At 36.8% G+C, this 19,698-nt stretch overlaps 1 protein-coding gene across 7 annotated transcripts in view; it reads right to left on the bottom strand.

The window, feature by feature from the left end:
- Positions 1–16,718: 16,718 nt before the first annotated feature.
- The window catches only part of Su(H) (recombining binding protein suppressor of hairless), a 123,650-nt gene continuing 120,670 nt past the window's right edge, over positions 16,719–19,698 (bottom strand). For all 7 annotated transcript variants that reach the window (XM_089101800.1, XM_089101804.1, XM_089101806.1 and 4 more), the window contains one exon: positions 16,719–17,676. In XM_089101800.1, the coding sequence (XP_088957926.1) occupies positions 17,494–17,676 (183 nt within the window). In that variant the 3' untranslated portion in view covers positions 16,719–17,493. The remainder of the gene's footprint in view (positions 17,677–19,698) is intronic.

The raw sequence follows: 19,698 nt of genomic DNA, 5'->3' as shown, positions 1-19,698 counted from the left end.
TCTTCGCCGTTTTTCTCATATTTGTAGGAATTTTACGCACAGAAATTTGGAAATGGTCATTATAAAGACAATTATAAGAGGTTATACAGGTGATTACGGGGGAAGAGTTAAATATGAGTTAAATGAGTTAAAGAGTTAAATATTGAAGCGATCTGATTGGTTGGCTAGCCAACCAATCAGATCTCTTCGGCATTTGTAACGAGGAACTTGAGGGAATTAAAACGATTACGGTACTGAAACGACTTTTTTTTTTAGGGGGGGAGGCGTGTGGGACTGAGAGGAACGAGAGACTGACGTAAGTTTGCTGACAACTACACTGGGAAGAAACTATTACTAAAACCACATTGCTGTGTCTTTACTGTTTTTTCTCATATTTTTAAGAATTTAACATAAGCATAAAAGTTAGGAAATTGTCCTTATAAAGATTATTACAAGAGACTGTGCAAACCATTACGAGGGGAGAGTCAAAAATTTAAGCGATCTGATTGGCTGGTTGGCGAAAATCCTTAACCGGCCTACCAATCAGATCACTTTTGACGTTCGTAACGAGGAGCTTAGGGAAAATGAAATAATTACTAAAAACGAGCAATTCTCTGTTAATTGTAGAAACCATATGGAACTGAAAGGAACATAAGATTGGGGGAAGTTGGCTGATAAAAATCTCAGACCAGAAAACTTTGATAGGATTCCATTCGATCTTTTGTTACATCTTGTTCGAACTGCTATAGCCAGCGGAATCTTTACATTTTGTTTAATCCGTTTTGAATTAGTAAAGAAATAAAGAACAAAAAAAGTTTATTGATAGAAAAAAAATGCTACGAACTTAATCTGGAAAAGTGAGATTCTTGCAAAAAGAAAAATGAAGAGTGGAAGAAACGACTAAAGATTCCAGAGACACATATTTCAAAAGTTGGGAGGCCCAAAACATGTTTTTGTCATTAATTTTCCCTTTTGATTCTATTTCATTCAGAAGTTTGGAAAATAAATGATTACTAAAAATTCTGAAACAATCATTAGTTATTTTTTAAGCATTAAAAAGTGAGGAAGCATTCCAAGTGTTATTTGTAGTGTTGGGGTTCTCACTCGATTTGGTACCCGGGCCGGTACTCTTTGGAATCTAAAATTGGGGTACCCATTTGCTAATTTCAGGACTCAAGGTCAAGGGCATCCAAAGTCTGTATAGCAGCTTGTTAACTCCAGTAAGCTTGGACATACAATAAGCTGCGTTTTCAGTTTTGAGATTGCTGTTTTTAATAGGACTCAGAAGGGCGGGACAAAATATTTCTAGCATATTTTCTTGGTTAGGGCAACAACCGACACCTTGTGGCGCGCATAAGGATGAATTTAATTTTTGGTTTTTGTGTGGAAGGTGTTGGAGGTACTGCGTCAACAAAGATTTGTTCCCAGGTTTCTTCTACAAACTAGATTTATTTGTTCTAAGCTTAAGCGTTTTAGGTCCTAATGGTGCAATCGGTACCCATCGAATCTACTATCATGATACCTATATTACTGTGTTGTATAGAAGAAGAAGAAATATCGAAGAAGGTTTCTTCTACAAACTAGATTTATTTGTTCCAAGCTTAACTGTTTTAGATCCTAGTGGTCCAATCGGTACCCATCGAATCTACTATCATGATACCTATATTACTGTGTTGTATAGAAGAAGAAGAAATATCGAAGAAGGTTTCTTCTACAAACTAGATTTATTTGTTCCAAGCTTAACTGTTTTAGATCCTAGTGGTCCAATCGGTACCCATCGAATCTACTATCATGATACCTATATTACTGTGTTGTATAGAAGAAGAAGAAATATCGAAGAAGGTTTCTTCTACAAACTAGATTTATTTGTTCCAAGCTTAACTGTTTTAGATCCTAGTGGTCCAATCGGTACCCATCGAATCTACTATCATGATACCTATATTACTGTGTTGTATAGAAGAAGAAGAAATATCGAAGAAGGTTTCTTCTACAAACTAGATTTATTTGTTCCAAGCTTAACTGTTTTAGATCCTAGTGGTCCAATCGGTACCCATCGAATCTACTATCATGATACCTATATTACTGTGTTGTATAGAAGAAGAAGAAATATCGAAGAAGGTTTCTTCTACAAACTAGATTTATTTGTTCCAAGCTTAACTGTTTTAGATCCTAGTGGTCCAATCGGTACCCATCGAATCTACTATCATGATACCTATATTACTGTGTTGTATAGAAGAAGAAGAAATATCGAAGAAGGTTTCTTCTACAAACTAGATTTATTTGTTCCAAGCTTAACTGTTTTAGATCCTAGTGGTCCAATCGGTACCCATCGAATCTACTATCATGATACCTATATTACTGTGTTGTATAGAAGAAGAAGAAATATCGAAGAAGGTTTCTTCTACAAACTAGATTTATTTGTTCCAAGCTTAACTGTTTTAGATCCTAGTTGTCCAATCGGTACCCATCGAATCTACTATCATGATACCTATATTACTGTGTTAAGTTTTCTGAGCCCACTGGCATACCCGATTTGAGATGCTTTTAAGTTTTTGGGTACCGACATTAACAAATTGCTACCCAGACTTTAGATCAGGGTTGCCACCCCTAGTGATTAATCACTATATCTAGTGATCTTTTATATTGCTTAAAAAATTACTAAATCAACACATAAGTTACTAGATTATTGACGAAAATCACTAAATCAACCAAAAATCACTAAAATCTAGTGACTGTTTCCACCTGATAGCAGCCCTGTTTTAGGTTCATCGGGGCCCAACCCGGGTACAGAAAAAAAAATAGAAAGTAAAAGGAGATGATGTGAATAATGGCTAAACAGAAAGGTGAGAAAATGAAGGTTACAAGGAAAGCTAAGAACGAGGAAACATTTCAAATTACCTCTCTCGTGTTGGTAGCCTTACACGGACCAAGAAAGAGAAAAATCGGAGAGTAAAAGAGGCCGAAGTAAATGAAGAATCAGAAGGAAGTGTAAAAAATGAGGACAAGAAAAAGTAAAATCTCATGTTAAGTAGCTTGAGGCTGAAATTTCCAAGCACCTTCAGAGGTCATTTAAGATTTACCCAAAAGTTGAAAAATGCCAAGTAGGAGCTAAAGCTCCTTCCCATCTTCTTAAATGAGATAACCAGGTCCTTCTGATTAAATATAAACGAAAACTTTCAAAAAATAAAAGATATGATTATAGACCTCCAATCATTTGTCATTCATATAGGCTTCAAAGAGAAGAGATCTGATGAAGAACTTCCGAATCTTGGCGAAATGCTGAGACAGCGTATTATATGTCTAGATGACGTTCCATGTGCGTGCCGTACTTAAAAAAATAATAAGAGAAATCCAGAAGTACGTCTCCTTTTTAGGCTTTAAGATTGAAAAGACCTTGCGGTAGACTGCACGCTTTGAGGAAAATAGGGAACGGGTCACTGCTACCCATACAAAAAGCGATTTTTGTTTTCCAAGATAGAGTAAAAACATCCAGTATAAACCTACCACCATTTTTGAGAAGCTTCAAGCTTTTTTTTATTCTTGAAAACGGGTGTCACAATAAAACTTTATTATTAAGATATACCTATGTAAAAGTTATCATTCCTGAATCATCTTTAAATGAAAAGCCATTCTCGGTTGACAGTTTCTTATAGGGAAAATTTTTTTAGATTTTCGGTTACAATGGGCTGTAGTTTGCTCTTTACTAGATTGCACCTACTGCTGCAACCACGATGTCTCTAGTTTTCCCATCCATAGCAGCAAATAATTATGTTTCCACAATTTCTTCGATAACATGACGCCTTTTTCACTCCGAATAATTAAAATGAGGTCATTTTGGTATTCTAGATTTGCGAAATGTTTATTCCTTCTTACCTTAAGTAATAGCAATAGGGTTTAAGCAATAGGGTTTTGCTTAACCTTCGTACCTTAAGCAATAGGGTTTTTTTCTGTGTTTTCTTCAGATTTTTAGGATTTCCTTAAAGTTTCCCTAATTTCGCTTGGATCACATTCATTGCGTCTCTTTTTGAGAATAATTGAGTTTATTCTCGTAAAAACAAATTTGCATAGTTAAAATCAAGTCAATGTGAATAAAGACTATTGATATAGGTTCCGCCCTAAAATGATGGGGGATACAGCCCAAGCCAACCCCCTTCTTTAAAAAATTACAGAAATTGCATCTAAAATGCGAGAAAACCAAATTGTTCTCCAATACCAGCTGACTATATACAGGGCAACTAACTGTGGAACCATACTCGGGTATAAAACATAAGTCTAACTCTCATCCTGCAGTGAAAAAAAAAACTGCTTCTTAAACCTATGCGGATGAAAGTAAATATATGCCTCCTGAACTGTATTCGAACATTTCAACAATTAAACTGTCCATACCTACTGGAAAGTAAAACGTCCCTTGCGTTGTTCTCTTCGTCATGGACATTTATATCGAACTAGACGATTTAATTGCTTTAGAAAAACAATCTATTGTACAGCATAACGACAAATAGCTCATGTGATCTTATCACCGTTGGCAGATATGCATATGTTCATTCATACATGGCCTTAAAGGAATTACGTAAAAAAATCAGGTATTTTCAATTGAAAGTAAATAGCTACACCGAAACTTAAAGCGGACAAAAATTGCTCAGTACATGGGGGGGTCGCCCCTTCCTCATCCCCTCTCTTTATACTAAAGACTAAGAGTTCTTTCAAAATATTTCTCATTCAAATTCAACAACTCCTGTGCTCCAGGAGTCGTTCTGAAAGAATTGGGACAAAAATCAAAACTTTAGTGTAAACAGCGGGGGATGAGAAAGGGGTAGTCCCCTGTATTTCAAATCATGTCAGGAACCCTCTCCCGTGTAAAATTCTCTGCTCACAGAAATTATCCCCGTGGAAAATATCCCCCTCCCGAAAAATGTATGTACATTTCCCATTAACAGTACTAAATGTAAAAGATGGGCAAATTGTATAACTTACAGCCCTTTCTCCAGAGCATGTGGGGGGGGGGTTACCTCATCCCAGAGGTAAAGCTATATGAGCTTTCAACTATGCGGAATCGATTGGCTATCTCAAAATTTAAATTAGGAAGTCTTTGGGGGAAGAAAAGGCCTCCAATCTTTTTGATCATAGGCAGCGCAATAGCGCTGCCCTTGTAAAGAGTGATGTTGGCATAATATATTGTTTTTTCTTTTAAATAAACAAAACTATGCCCTGAAAACGAAATATGTTTTAAATATTTTAACTTTTTTCACTTTCATAAATAAAAATTCTTAAAACTTTAAAGAATAAATATCAATATATGTCAATTAAACTGACAATTCACGGTCATTTGTTTTTTGTTTGTTTTTTTTGTTTTTTTCAGTAAAGCGCAAATTGTGTTCTGGTCTTGAGAAGGCATGGGGGTGAGAAGTTCCTACGACAACTCCTTCGATACGAAGTGACCTGGTCTAAAAAAAAATAAAAAAATAATACATTGTAGCCACATCGATCTTTACTATAAAAATGTAAAGCCTTCCAATCACTTTCGACTATTAAAAAGGGCACTAACCCTTGCAATTTCCAATCGAATGAACCCTAGACAACGCTTTCTATAAACACCTTATATGCCCCTCAAAATTTTGATTGGATGTGTTCGGGGAAATGGTGGGCCCAAGAGGGGCGTTAGTTGCTCTCCAATCGCTTTCAACTTAAAAAAGGCACTAGCCCTTTCGATTTCCAATCGAATGAGCCCTTTTGAAGCTTCTACTACAACGCTTTCAATACAAACCTTATATGCCCTAGGGCATAACTTACAAATTTTGCCCTGAGGGCTGGGGGGGGGGGGTGTCATCCTCAAATACCTAATTTCCAGAACTTTCAACTACGTTGAAAAAAATTACTATCTCAAAATTTGATTGGACATTTTTCGAGAAAGGGTGAGCGTGAGAAAGGGGTTAGTTATCCTCCAACCACTTTTAACTATTAAAAAGGGCACTAGCCCTTTGAATTTCAAATTGAATTAGCCCTTTTTGAAGTTTCTACAACAACGCTTTCTATAAAAAACCTTAAATGCCCCAGGGCAAAACTTAGAACCCTTGCCTGAGGGCTGTGAGGAGGTTGTTATCCTCAAAGACATAATTTCCAGACCTTTCAACTACGTTGAACAAAATGGCTGTCTCAAAATTCTGATTGGATATGTTTGGGGAAATGGTGGGCGTGAGAGGGGGGGTTACTTGTCCCCCAATCACTTTCGACTATTAAAAAGGGCACTAGCCGTTTCAATTTCCAACCGAATGATTCCTTTTTGAAGTTTCTACGACAACGCCTTCTATAAAAAAAAAACTTATATGCCCCCAGGGCATAAATAACAACCCTTGCCCTGAGGGCTGCGGGGGGAGTGTCATCCTGAAAAACATAATTTCTGGACTTTTTAACTACGTCGAACAAACTGGCTATCTCAAAATTTTGATTGGATGCGTTTGGAGAAATGGTGGGTGTGAGAAGGGTATTACTTATCCTCCAATCACTTTCGACTATTAAAAAGGGCAAAAGCCCTTAAAATTTTCAATCGAATAAGCCCTTTTTGAACTTTGTACAACATCATTTATCCATAAAAACCTTATATACCCCCAGGGAACAACTAACAACCCTTGCCCCGAGGGCTCTGAGGGGGTTATCACCGTCAAAAATCTAATTTCTAGAACTTTTAACTACGTTGAACAAGATGGCTATCTAAAAATTTTGATTGGATGTGTTTGGGCAAAAGGTGGGCGTGAGAGGGGGGTTAGTTGCCCTCAAATCATTTTCGACTATTATAAAGGGACTAGCCCTTTGAATTTCCAATCGAATGAGCCTTTTTTCAAGTTTCTACGACAAAGCTTTCAATAAAAACCTTATATGCCCCCAGGGCAAAACTTACAACCCTTACCCTGAGGGCTGCGGGGGAGTGTCATCCTCAAAGATATAATTTCCGGACCTTTCAACTACTTTGAACAAAATGGCTCTCTCCAAATTTTAATTGGATGTGTTTGGATAAAGGGTGGGCGTCGAAGGGGTGTTAGTTGCCTTCCGATCGCTTTCGACTATTAAAAAAAGGCACTAGCCATTTCAATTTCCAATCAAATGAGCCCTTTTTGAAGTTTCTAACACAACACTTTCTATAAAAACCTTATATGCCTAACAACCCTTGCCCTGAGGGCTTGGGGGGGGGAGGGTTCATCCTCAAAGACCTAATTTCCAGAACTTTCAACTACGTTGAACTAAATAGCTATCTCAAAATTTTGATTCGATGTGTTTGGGAAAATGGTGGGCGTGGAAAGGTTGTTAGTTGCCTTCCAATCACTTTCGTTTATTAAAAAGGGCAAAAGCCACTTCATTTTCCAATCGAATGAGCCACTTTCTAAGTTCTACAACTCCTTCGATACGGAGTGCCCTGGTCTAAATGGGAAAAAAAATAATACATCGTGCCAACATCGTTCTTTACTTAGGTAGCGCGATTGCGCTGCCTATGATTAGGGCTGACTGGATAGATGGCAAGACATACCCAGCCACTAAATCAGTGTAAGGTTCTAAGTAGTCCCCAAAGCCGCGCCACGCCGAAATGACGGCGGCGAATGTGTGATTCAGTATCGGCGGCGGCGCGCCGCCAGGCGCGCCAAAATTTTTTGGCGGCGCGCCGATTTTTCTGATTAAAAATAACAATAAAAATTCCACTTCACCAAGCACGTTCAACCTCGATTTTAGTAAGGATTTTTTAATGGTTGGCTAAAAACATACAAGAACAATATGACAAAACAGGAATTTGTTGGGCCGTGCGGAAAGTGTTTATGTTCACCGTCGGTCAGACCAAGTAGAATTCTCATTTTTAGCCACTAGACCCAGGGAAACCTATGTTGTGTTTATGTTTATGATCGCATTGTTCCTATAAAATCCCATGTTTAGTCATTTCCTTCTTGTTAATGATTTGGGCTAATGTGTGTATAACTTTCAAAGTTTGAAGTTCAAACATCTCCTGTTCATCAAATACATACGAAAAGGAAGTGAAAAAAAAAAGAAGAAATAACAACATCGAAAAAACACTGTATACAAGTCAGATACCATGGCTTAAAAACACCAACAATTTTAAATCAGCGGTTACATCACTTCAGTTACAATTGATGTAACAAAAGTGAGTTTGTTCACTCTGCCTGGAGTCATTGATCTTTTTGCAGTCATTATCACTTCTGTCGTGCTAAAAAGCCGTTTAGCTGGGGCACATGTGGCCGGTACAGCCAGAACTTGACGAGCGTAAACTGCAACTCGCGGGATCTGATGCTAGTATTGGACCTTGGGGTCCCAGAGAATGCCGCAAATGGGCTTCTTCTTTGTATCTGCTGAAATAAGTTGTTTTATAAGGGAGAACAAACCTGCACCTTCACCATAGGGCTTCTGCGCCCTACACTACAGGAGGAACTAAACTGCACCTTTACCCTCTTTTCTCATCAACACGGAATAACCCTCCGAAATTCTTTTCTGAAAGAAGTGGTCAACTTATAACGTTTCAAGTCAAAGTTTAAGGCTACTTCAACTTCAGTGTGCTCTGCTAACTGTGCAAAAAAAAATGTAATTCATTTCTATAGATATATTTTTATACTAGCTCTAGATAATCTACCAAGCGGGAAACTACCGCAAATCAGCATCGATAAATAAATGAAACCCAAAACGAACAGAAATAACAATAAATAACAGAGTCAAACTCAAAACGAACAGAAATTAACTTAATTTGGGCTCAAAACCCCTATGCCTTCTCAAGGCCAGAAAATAATTTGCACTTTACTGAAAAAATATAAATGGTTATATTTTTATAACTTTAATAAGTAAAATAATATTAACATTTTGATTACTAAATATCAGTATATGTATATTAAACTGACAATGCATATTCATTTGTATTTTTTTCAGTGAAGTGAGAATCTTGTTATGGCTTGGGATTGGATTAGGGGTTTTGCGCTATAATCATGTTAATTTCTGTTTTATTCTAGTGTGACTAAATTAATTCTTTTAATGTCTGCTTATATTGGGTTTCATGTTCTTATCCAAACTTATTTGTGGTAGTTCCCTGCTTGGAAGATTGTTCTACTTTATTTTTGCTCATTTTTGGTTTAATGGAGTTCTTTACTTTTCTTTGAAAAAGCTTATTTTTTGGAAACAGTTTTTTTAATTAATCTCTGTTCGTTTTATATTGACATAGTCTTTTCAGGGAAAAAGAAAATCATAATTTAAATCTTTTCGTTTTTTTTAAAGAATTTATATTTTGGCCTGCTATTTGTATGCTGGAAAACAATTTTCAGCAAAATTTAACAACATAGACCCTTATAAAAATCTGGACACAAACAGTAGTGTTAAATTTTGTTTCATACCTCCTCTAGTTGACCTGAATTGGAAAAGAGGATAAAAGCTGCAAAAAAATATGTTTATTTTCTTCGACAGCTTGGATACGCTTAGGCTATTTTGATTTGGTCGAACTTTATAAGCGAAAGAAGCTCTGACAGATTGAACATAATTCCCTAAGTTATTCTTTAGATACTGCTGAGATGCCTTTTTGGTAATTAGAATAAACACTGTGCATTTTTATTTAATATTACGCAAAAATTTAATTTTAAAAAATAACGGAAAATGGGTGGGGGGGCGTGGGCGGGGTATTAGTTGCCCTCCAATCACTTTCGACTATTAAAAAGGGCATCAGCCCTTTCTATTTTCAATCGAATGAGCCCTTTTCGAAGTTCCTACGACAACTTCTTCGATACGAAGTGCCCTGGTCTAAACAACAACAACAACAAAAAAATGTTACATTTTTCTCTCTGAGGATACCCACATCGATCTCTACTATAAAAATGTCAAGCCTTCCAATCACTTTCGATTATTAAAAAGGGCACTAGGCTTTTCGATTTCCAAACTAATGATCCCTTTTTGAGTTTCAACGCTTTCTATAAACACCTTATATGCCCCCAGGGCATAAATTACAACTCCCTTAAAGGCTGTGAGGGTGGTTGTTATCGTCTAAGATCTAATTTCCAGAACTTTCAACTATTTTAAACAAAATGGCCATCTAAAAATTTTTATTGGGTGTTATTGGGAAAATGGTGGGCGTGGAAGGGGTGTTAGTTGCCTTCCAATCATTTTCGACTATTAAAAAGGGCACAAGCCACTCCAATCTCTGAGCCCTTTTCGAAGTTTCTACGACAACTTCTTCGATATGAAGTGCCCTGGTCTAAAAGAAAAAATAATAAATAATACATTGCGCCAACATCGTTCTTACATACCTCCAGGGCATAACTACAAAATCCTTGCCCTAAGGGTTTTGGGGGAGTAACCTCCTCAAAAAATATATTTTCTCTCTGGAAATCAGTTACTCTGAACAAAATGGCCATCTTAAAATTTTGATTGGATGTGTTTGGGGAAACGGTGGGCGTGGAAGGGGTGTTAGCTGCCTTCCAATCACTTTCGACTATTAAAAAGGGCACTACTTATTCCAATTTCCAATCGAATGAGCCTTTTTTGAAGTTTCTACGACATCTCCTTCGATACGAATTGCCCTGGTATGGAAAAAAAAAATAATACATTGTGCCAACATTGTTCTTTACTTAGACAGCTCGATAGCGCTGCCTATGACAACATCCTGAATTGCCTAATGCTCTTTTACCTACCTCTTTTCATCCAAAAAATAAGAAAGAAAAATGAACAGAATATTAAAGTGGAAGCTAGAATTTTTGTTTCAAGAAAAATTTCTTCTTCTCCTTCCTATGAACTGATATACATGGCGAGCCCAAGATGACAGTATTTATTTTTAAGAAATAGATTAGCCGGGATGACGGTTGAAGCCCGGAGGTCAATATCGATAACCAAAAAAGAGAGAAAAAACGGCGGCGTATTAGTGACGCCGCCACCGATAGAATCAGCGGCGGCGTCAGCGCGCTGATGCAAGCTCGGCGGCGCGCCGCCGAATTTTCGGCGCGGCTTCGGGGTCTAGTTCTAAGAGTATGCGCTACTCATTTGAATAGAAACCGACACTAGTGTCTAAAATAGCTCACCAACGTCATCTAGCACTTGTGTTCATTGTCATTTTTTCAAATTTCTTATTTGCTTGTTTTTTTTTCGAAACTCAGATCAGACACCTATTACTATGATAATTTTACTAATAACCCTTATTTTGACTTATTGTTACGCTGAAAAAAATGTCAAGAAAAGCCAAATGCTATAGCTGGCTTTGGTAATTTTTTCGGAACTAGCGCCAGTATCCCTTCTTTTAAGCTTACTCATACTGTTTAGCATGATCAGTAAAAACCCTGCGTACCTACTAATGCATTTTGAAAAAGGGACTTAGTTAACCAGCTAATGGAAGACAACATGCATAGAAAGAGCCCAGGGCGGGTGAAATTTGTTTTCTGTGATAATTTTTTCCCATGCGGGGCTTTAGTTTCACATTTTTTTTTAAAGCGGGGGACAACGTAGATCTTCTGCATACATGCCTCTCTAACCTAGGTTTTTGTAGAGGAAGGGACTATGGAACTTCACCTTCTTTGAAAATTATATCACAGGGCGTTTTTTGGATGGATTCGATTTTATACGACTCTCAGGGGAATCCATTCACAGAAATTTAGAGGAGGGGGCAAAAAGTATTTTCTAGAAGTAAGCCCAAATAATTCTTTGTTTTACAAATTTTTTAATACCATAACCAGAAAAAAGGCATTTTCATCGAAAATACCAAGTAGGTGATTTTCATTTTTTTGGGGGGGGGGGGAGGATGAAGACCTAGAAATGAAAAGACCCCCCCCCCCCAAAAAAAAAAAAATGGTCACCACAACGACTTTTTCGTGGAAATGCCAGCGTTACGAACTGGGCAAGCATATTCATGTAGAGGGTGGAAAAAGGGAATTCGCGGGTTTAATTCCTACAACAGTCAAATTTTTCGTATACTTGTTATAAGATTGTAGAAAACCAGTTTGTTCTCAAAAACTGGCGGAAAATTCTAAACTGGTATAAAAAACAGGATATTTTCTCAAAAACCAGTTTTTTCTAACAAAACTGGCGGAAAAATCTAAACTAGCATAAAAAACAGGATATTTTCTCAAAAAACAGTTTTTTCTCAAAAACTGGCGGAAAATTTTAAACTGGCATAAAAAACAGGATATTTTGTTGGGAGCAGAAAAGTTCCTAAGTAGCCCACAGAAAATAAAAGACTAATCTAAACGGCTCTCAATAGTCTTTCACCGGACATAAGACCAGTATATTTTTTTTGGTGGGGGGTGGGGGGGTTTACTTGAGGATTTCTTTTTCGTTTGGGGGGGGGGAGGGTTACACAAGAAAAAAACTCAAAATCGCATAAAAAATTGTTAATATCCATTGTGTTACGTTTTACGAGTCAGAGAAACTTTCGGGGGGGGGGGGGTATGTAATACCCATAGTATGACCTTGACTATGGGTATTACAATGTTGTCCTTGCTATGCTTCTCAGCCTTTCAAATTCAGAAAGGCAATAAAACAAGACATTTTTGGTGCCATATGCCACTGTACGATGGGATTATCAAGACAAATTTAGAAAGAGAACATAGATAGGATCAACCATGCTGATTCTAATGTTGCAATTTTCATATCGACCCTCCCCTCCGTTTTTGAGAACTATTTTTCAAAATCCCCGAAATTTGGTTTTCACAATAAAGTTTTACTATCAAGATGAACCTATACATTAGTTATCATTTCCGAATCAACTTTGAATCAAGAGTTTTTCTCTGTAGAGTTTTCTTGGAAATACATTTTTAAACTTTCGATTGCTATTGGCTGTAGATCGCTCTAATTGATTGCAGCTATTGCTGTAACTAGACCCCGGCGCCGCGCCGGCGGATCGACCGAACGCCGCCAAAGAGAGGCCCGGTCAAACACCACCGAAGTGTCGTAACGCCGCCGGCATGACGCAGGCGCGCCGCCGCCGGCAGAGGTGGTGGCGTTCGGTCGACTTCAAATTAATTTTGCGGCAATTCTTTATTGCGTCAACCGCAAAGTCCGAGCTTTTCCTTCTCGTGTGGTTTAGTATTTCGATTTTTCTTATTAGAAATCAAGCAGGGTTTGCACTATCCCTGAATTTTTGGGTATTTCCCCGAAAATCTATGCGTCACCCCGAAAAAAATTTGGTTCCCCGAAAATCACGCTATTTATCACCTAGTGATTTATCACCAGTGACTTTCCCTGCCAAATATTACTTTGCATACCATAATTCTTCACTATTCTCTTGTTCATTAATTTTCGTCCCTTTTGTTACTTTGCATAAAAACCAGACAGATGCAATATGCAATGGCAGATATTGCAATATACACAGCTCTTCATATGTTGACAAAAAAAAGTATCGTCTTTATGAAATGAGTTTAAATCATTTCGAATGCAGTTTCCCAATCGCTATTTCTTACATCATTCGTAGTCAAGAATTTTTTTTTTCAAGTTGAATAGAATTATAGAACGCATTCACTACTATACAGCTTCAGCCTTCAGTTGGATTTTGAAATTGACAGGCGACAGATCGTTTCTACAGCTGAATTGTAAGTTTGCAGATTTTTTGTTTGCTGTTTTTAGATAGGATTTTCTTAATGTTTACTACTCAATTGTTGAACGCCGGATAGAAAATACAATTTCTTTCTGAAACATTTTTACCCCCCCCCCCCAAAAAAAAACCTATTGAGACAAAATTTAGCTATAGACCACGCTATGTACAAGGTTGGGGAATTTAAGATTGAACCGGAAGTTACCCCAAAAAAATGATTCATAAATAAATTGTAAATTACTGCCTATAGGGGGGGGGTAGAGGGCTATCATTTTTAAATGATAATAACTCTTTTTTTTATTGAAAACAGGGATGCCAAAAAGATAATTATTTTTTCATTTAAAGTAGAGACAGAAGAAAATGATATCAATTTCCCTGGGAAACCATTGAAATATTTTGATAGACCCAGGGCCCCCCATTGGGACTTGCTCATTGTCTTGGGTATTTGCGATTTCTCATAGGCTACTGGCCTAATTTGGCTTTTGTGTGTGCTCCCTTTTAATTAGATTCTTTGGATCTTATTGAATGCCACGGCGAATCTATGACTCAGTTTTCCAATCATTTGAGGTATTTCTGAATAATTTCGAAATTTTTGTTGTTGTCTTTGTACCCCTTTACTCATACCCTCAATTTTTTTTCAAGGAACATTAATCTGTTTGACGTTAATCTGCGTGTTTGTTTGAACAATACAGTGACATATTTAATTATTAACTAAATTATTTTTATAATGAAAGTTGAGACAGTATCCTATCAAGATGGTCTCCAGAGGAGGGGGGTAGGGAGGTGTTACATTTAAATGATAATATCTCGAATTTTTTTTTTATTGAAAGCAGGGATCCCAAAAAGTTATTTTTTTAAATTTAAAGCAGAGGCGGCATCCTATCAAGGTGGTATCCAGGGGGGGGGGGGGTAGTGAGCTATCATATTTAAATGATAATACCTCGATTTTTTTTTTATACAGGGGTGCCAATAAGTTAATTATTTTTTTTATCTGAAGCAGAGACGGTATCCTATCAAGACGGTATCCAGAGGGGGGGGCATAGGAAGTTATTATATTTAAGTGTATTACCTTGTTGTTGTTTTTTTATTAAAAGCAGGGATTACAAAAAGTTGAAAATTTGACGAAATTTAACAAGATTTTCGTGAGTTATACTTGATACAGCACTCGCATGGTTTTGTCGTCCAAAGGGAAAGGGACATATGCGTCCAACCCGTTTTTTTTCTTATTGGTGAAACTTTGAAAACTACTTTGAAAACATTCATTCATAAGTACCAGGCAGATTCACATTAAAACGAATTGGCGTGACGAAAGCGATATCGACATCCACACCTAACGTTGCGCTCGAGTGACAATGGCGCCCTTGGTCCAGTGCCCAAGTTACATTAAAAGGCCAGGCCATAATAAAAGCTTTCAATTTGGGAGGTTCAAGGAGGAGTCGTTGACAGTCTTATGACCTCAGGGTACTAGATGTTGCAACGTTCTTACGTATCTACAGTGGCTTAAAAAATTCGATCACCCCACAAATGATTACCAAAAATATGCATAAATATAACAAATGTAACATTTGGAATATTATAACACTTTTTTCAAAGCTTTGAAGAAAAGCAAAAAAGGCTATTTACCCCTAACTACGCTTGAAAGCTATTTTAAAAAGAAGCTCTTTGGAGATTTCCATGGATATGACCATAGCAGAAGCTTTGAGCCTGGGTGGGGATCAAAGAGGAGTCTTTGAGTATTTTGACCACATGTGACTTATTGTTGCGAGTTTCTTAAATTTGGTAATTTTTGTGAGCATTTGGAAATCAAAGTTTAAACTCGATAACTGATACTAAGTGTCCTAACATTTTGCTTGGATTAAAAGTGACGAACTAGGATGAAAATTTCAACATCTTCCTGGAGCTACTTCAGTCTGCATATTATTTCATTTAATTAAATTCAAAACGGATGAGCTTTTCATTTTTTACCGAAGAAAATAGCTGGCACTTCATTTTTCTTCATACCGAATAAACCATTAAGTGTTTTTTGTTTCATTGTGATTGAAGTGTTCTCATGTGAAGTGTTCATCATGTATTTTTCAATTTGATAAATTTGCTCCTTTTAGATGCAGTTTATAATTTGACTGATAATAGGTATTTATCAGTTTATAATTTGGAATGCATCCCCAAAAGAAAAAATGAATAATATCCAAAAGAGCAGCCAAAAGCAATAAAAAAGCAGCAGTTCAGCCTTAGCCTACATGACATATATTCTATAAAGAAGCCAAAAAAAACTTTAAAATGCATTTTTTTTAAATTGTTATTAAAAACCACTTTTTAATACAGGAAGGCTTTTTAGGAATCCAAAAGAGCAAAAAAAAAAATCAACATCAAAGTCGCCCATTTCAACCGTTTTAAATGTGCCAAAACAAAAACAGGCCAAGGGCATTATGAATAAATTAAGCTTCTAAGTTCAAAGTTATATTCAAAGTTTTTACCGACATAACTGACGAATTTTGTAATACGGTATTTGAAGTTTTGTATGCAGTATTGCTCGATGAAAAAAACTACTGATTTTGATAATTATTTATGTTAAGAATACATAGCAAATTGATACTTCAACTACTCGTATTATATAAGGGTTCTGAAACGCCTCAGCCATTTCGTTTCTACCAGATTTCTACTTCTCTTGATGAATAACGAAGAAGACCAGTTTCCAGCCAGCGAAATCTGTTGTAAATTTAAGCTGTGATTTGAGAAAGACTGATGAAAACATTAATGTTTGCGGTCAACATTGATCACGCCGGCGGCGCGCCGCCGACATCTTACCGGCGGCGCGGCGCCGGGGTCTAGCTGTAACCATGATGGACGTTTATAAGAAATTTCTGGGTGTAACCGCCCCAGTATGTCAGCGGCAGCTGTGAAATCTTCTGCATAATCTTTCGAAATGAAATCTGTAGCACAATGCAATGCAAGTCCTGTTCAGCGTTGCCACCTGTAGCACGAAACTGCTATTTTAGCACTATTTAATTTTGTGTAGCACGTGCTCAAGGTTCCCACCTGTAACACGAAAGAGCTATTTTAGCACTATTATGGTTAATATTTTACTCTAGCCCCGAAGATCTCTGCGAAGCACGCAAATTTAGGCAATTATAGCACTTTAGGACCTGGCCCTAGTGGCAACCCTGGTCCTGTTTGTATAATTAAGAAAATTAAGTACAAGAAATTACCTTTATTAAATAAATTGCACATTACACCGTAAAACTTCTTTTTACAAATTGGTACAGATATTAACACTGGAATGAAAAAAAAAGCAATAAAAAATCAAGCCAAATCCGTAGAAAGAAGTTAAGTACAAATCAGACCTATAGAATACCAATTAAAACAAAGTATAAAATAAAATAGAAAAAGATGAAAGCACTCATATAAGCACCAAATTCAAACTGTAAGTTTTAATGACTAATGTAATGAGATTTATGACCATAGTGCAACAACCAACTTAGCCAGTGAAAAGGGGACAATATAATTAAAAAAAAAAAAACTTCGTGGTTTGTAATGTGACGACTAATATAAATTTAAATTAAATTTGAAAAAAGGCAGAATCTTCAGTATCTTCAAAAACGTTTATGTATTTAAAATCAAAGTTTTAATAGCACGCTTTCGCCATTTAAATATTTTGCAAAAGTTTCTAGCATCGTTGTGGATAATGATTAAAATTGTGCATACTCACTAAAATAAAAAAAAGAACCTGGAATATAAGTATACAAACTTATTCAAAATCACATAAAAATCCGTATCAACAAGCAAAACTCCCACAGACGCACAACAAAATTTTATTTTCGCCAAATCCGTGAAAACTAAAACCGTACCGAAAAGGCACTAAATCTACAAACTCAAAAACTGAGTATTTATCAATCGACTAAAACAAAACACATTGTGCATGTCAGTTCACACCTCTTGAATCACAGTATATACTAAACATTAGGCTGGGTTCACATCATATGCGTATGTTGGTCGTAACCCTGCATATGTCCTCCCTGCATACCGTTCGATGAGTTTCTAAGTATTTCATCGGCCTGTTGACAGTGCGGCCGAGCACCTGGCTCAGGTGTATAGGTAAATGTCAGTTTTGTCGCATATATTACACCGTCGTTTCTTACAAGTGAAACTGGTACCTATGATAAAAAAAGAAGTGCTATTAGTCAATATATAAAATAAAATATACTATAAATGTCTTCTATAGTAATACTAATTTATTGAAAAACCCGCTAAATTAACACAAAACAAGATGCATCACTTAAGAAAAAAAGGAGAAAATTACAACAACTAAACTGACAGAGAAAACGAAAGAGACGGACAAACAGTTGGTATGGCACCTCGTCTAAATTTACGTAAGAGACGGACAAACATTTGGTACGGTACCTCGTCTAAATTTTGAAAAATACCTTGTTTGAGTATTTTCACTGAAGTTTTTTTTTTTTTTTTTTTTTTAAATGACAAAATTGCAACTCCCTGCCCTATTTTTTTCAAAAATTCATTTGTGCCCACTCCTTCTGCATTTTCGTGAATTGGAACTATCCCCCCCCCCCTAGAGAAAATGTAAGTAAACATACCAAAAAAAGTGTTTTTTAGAAGAATAAGGAGTATGGCTTTGAACCCGGCTCTACTCCTGAGAACCCCTTTACAAGCCTTATTGTCTGCAAAAGCTGACTTAAGCCTGGCACCCATTTTGGCACCCATTGGCAATACTTTGGCACCAATTCACAGACGTAATTAATAGGTTTCAACTTCACTTTTCTAGTCTCTTTAATATACGTGTAAACACTGCCTGCCACTTACTTCTGAAAAAGATAAATAATTTAATTTAGATGTTCAAACATACTAGAAAAAAGTCTCTCAGCTTGTAACAGTTACTTAACATGGGAAACAAAGCTAATAGTTTTTATTCAATCAGAAAAAAACACATAAGAGCAACATATGCTTGTAATAGCAATTTATTCGCCTACTTGAGCTACTTCAGTTGCTTCGCCAAACGATTCATTGAGTCAAAAAAAATTCGATCTTTATAGGCAGTTGGGGAATTTATGCTCCCTAAGAGCAACAACCAAGAGAATTGGTCTTTGGTCTTTAAACAACAACAACCGTCTTGAATGACACCAGCATTGAAAGTAAAACAATGGCGTAAAAAAAAACTGTGGGAATGCAACGGCAATTGAAAAGGCTTATTGATTCAATTAACGAATATTGTGTAACTCAAGAATATTTTTTCTGTATGAAACTAGAGGAAGTCAACCCTCAATTTTTTTCTTAAGTTAATACAAAAGTTTTCAAAAGATGTGTTCAAAGAAGGCTCTCAAAAAAACAAAGATAATAGTCTGGCAAATTTTTTTTTTTTTTTTTCATATAAAATTTTTTCGTAAAAATTGGCTTTACAGTCTTTTCTCATGTAAAATGTATATTGAGTAACATACAGGGGCGGTTTTAGGGGGGACGTAGGGGGTACTTGCCCCGGGCGCAGAAATTTTAGGGGGCGCATAATTTCAAATAAATAATCTAACATCCATAATCATTTCGTAATTATTGAAAATTTATTTTACTAAAAAAAAGTAGAGGGCGTAGTTGGCAGTAAGAATAAGCAAATTGAACCAGAAATTTTCATTTTCCCCATATCTTTTCCCATTGGAAGTAAGGAAAGTCAGATTTATATAAATAAAAAAAATTGTTAATAAATGAAAATTTTGCTTAAATTTGGCCTGAAAATTTTTTAGGAGACAGGCGGGAGGGTACTAATCAAGATTTTTCCCCGAGCGTAAGAGGTCAAAACCGCCAATTGTGACATACCACCTTTTGAATGACCGCAATCAATATATCGCCTACCGTTTTTTAGAAAGGTCAACTTCTCTAAAGTTGAGGCGTACTAGCCGAGTGGCACGCTAGCCTCGCAATCTTGTGTCCGTAAGGGCAGGAGTTCGAGTCCTCGTGTCGGGGGTCAGTGGTGTGATTCTGCAAGTTCAGCCAGAGTCGAAACAGCTCCAGATGGGTAGCTGGAGAACTCTGGGGGGAGGGTACGGGAAACCACGGATGATTTGCCCCCAACCACGGATTTCATTCCCGGCCGAAGGCAGATAATGAGGAGGCCGGTACCTGGGCCACGCGAACACGATTTTTTTTATGGATTAGCCCAGGGTAATTCCCGG

This window comes from Artemia sp. Qi Xiang Cuo, chromosome 15, assembly GCF_049724085.1.
Source record: "Artemia sp. Qi Xiang Cuo chromosome 15, ASM4972408v1, whole genome shotgun sequence".
In the NCBI taxonomy this organism is placed as follows: domain Eukaryota; kingdom Metazoa; phylum Arthropoda; class Branchiopoda; order Anostraca; family Artemiidae; genus Artemia; species Artemia sp. Qi Xiang Cuo.
This window is presented reverse-complemented; position numbering and strand designations above follow the sequence as displayed.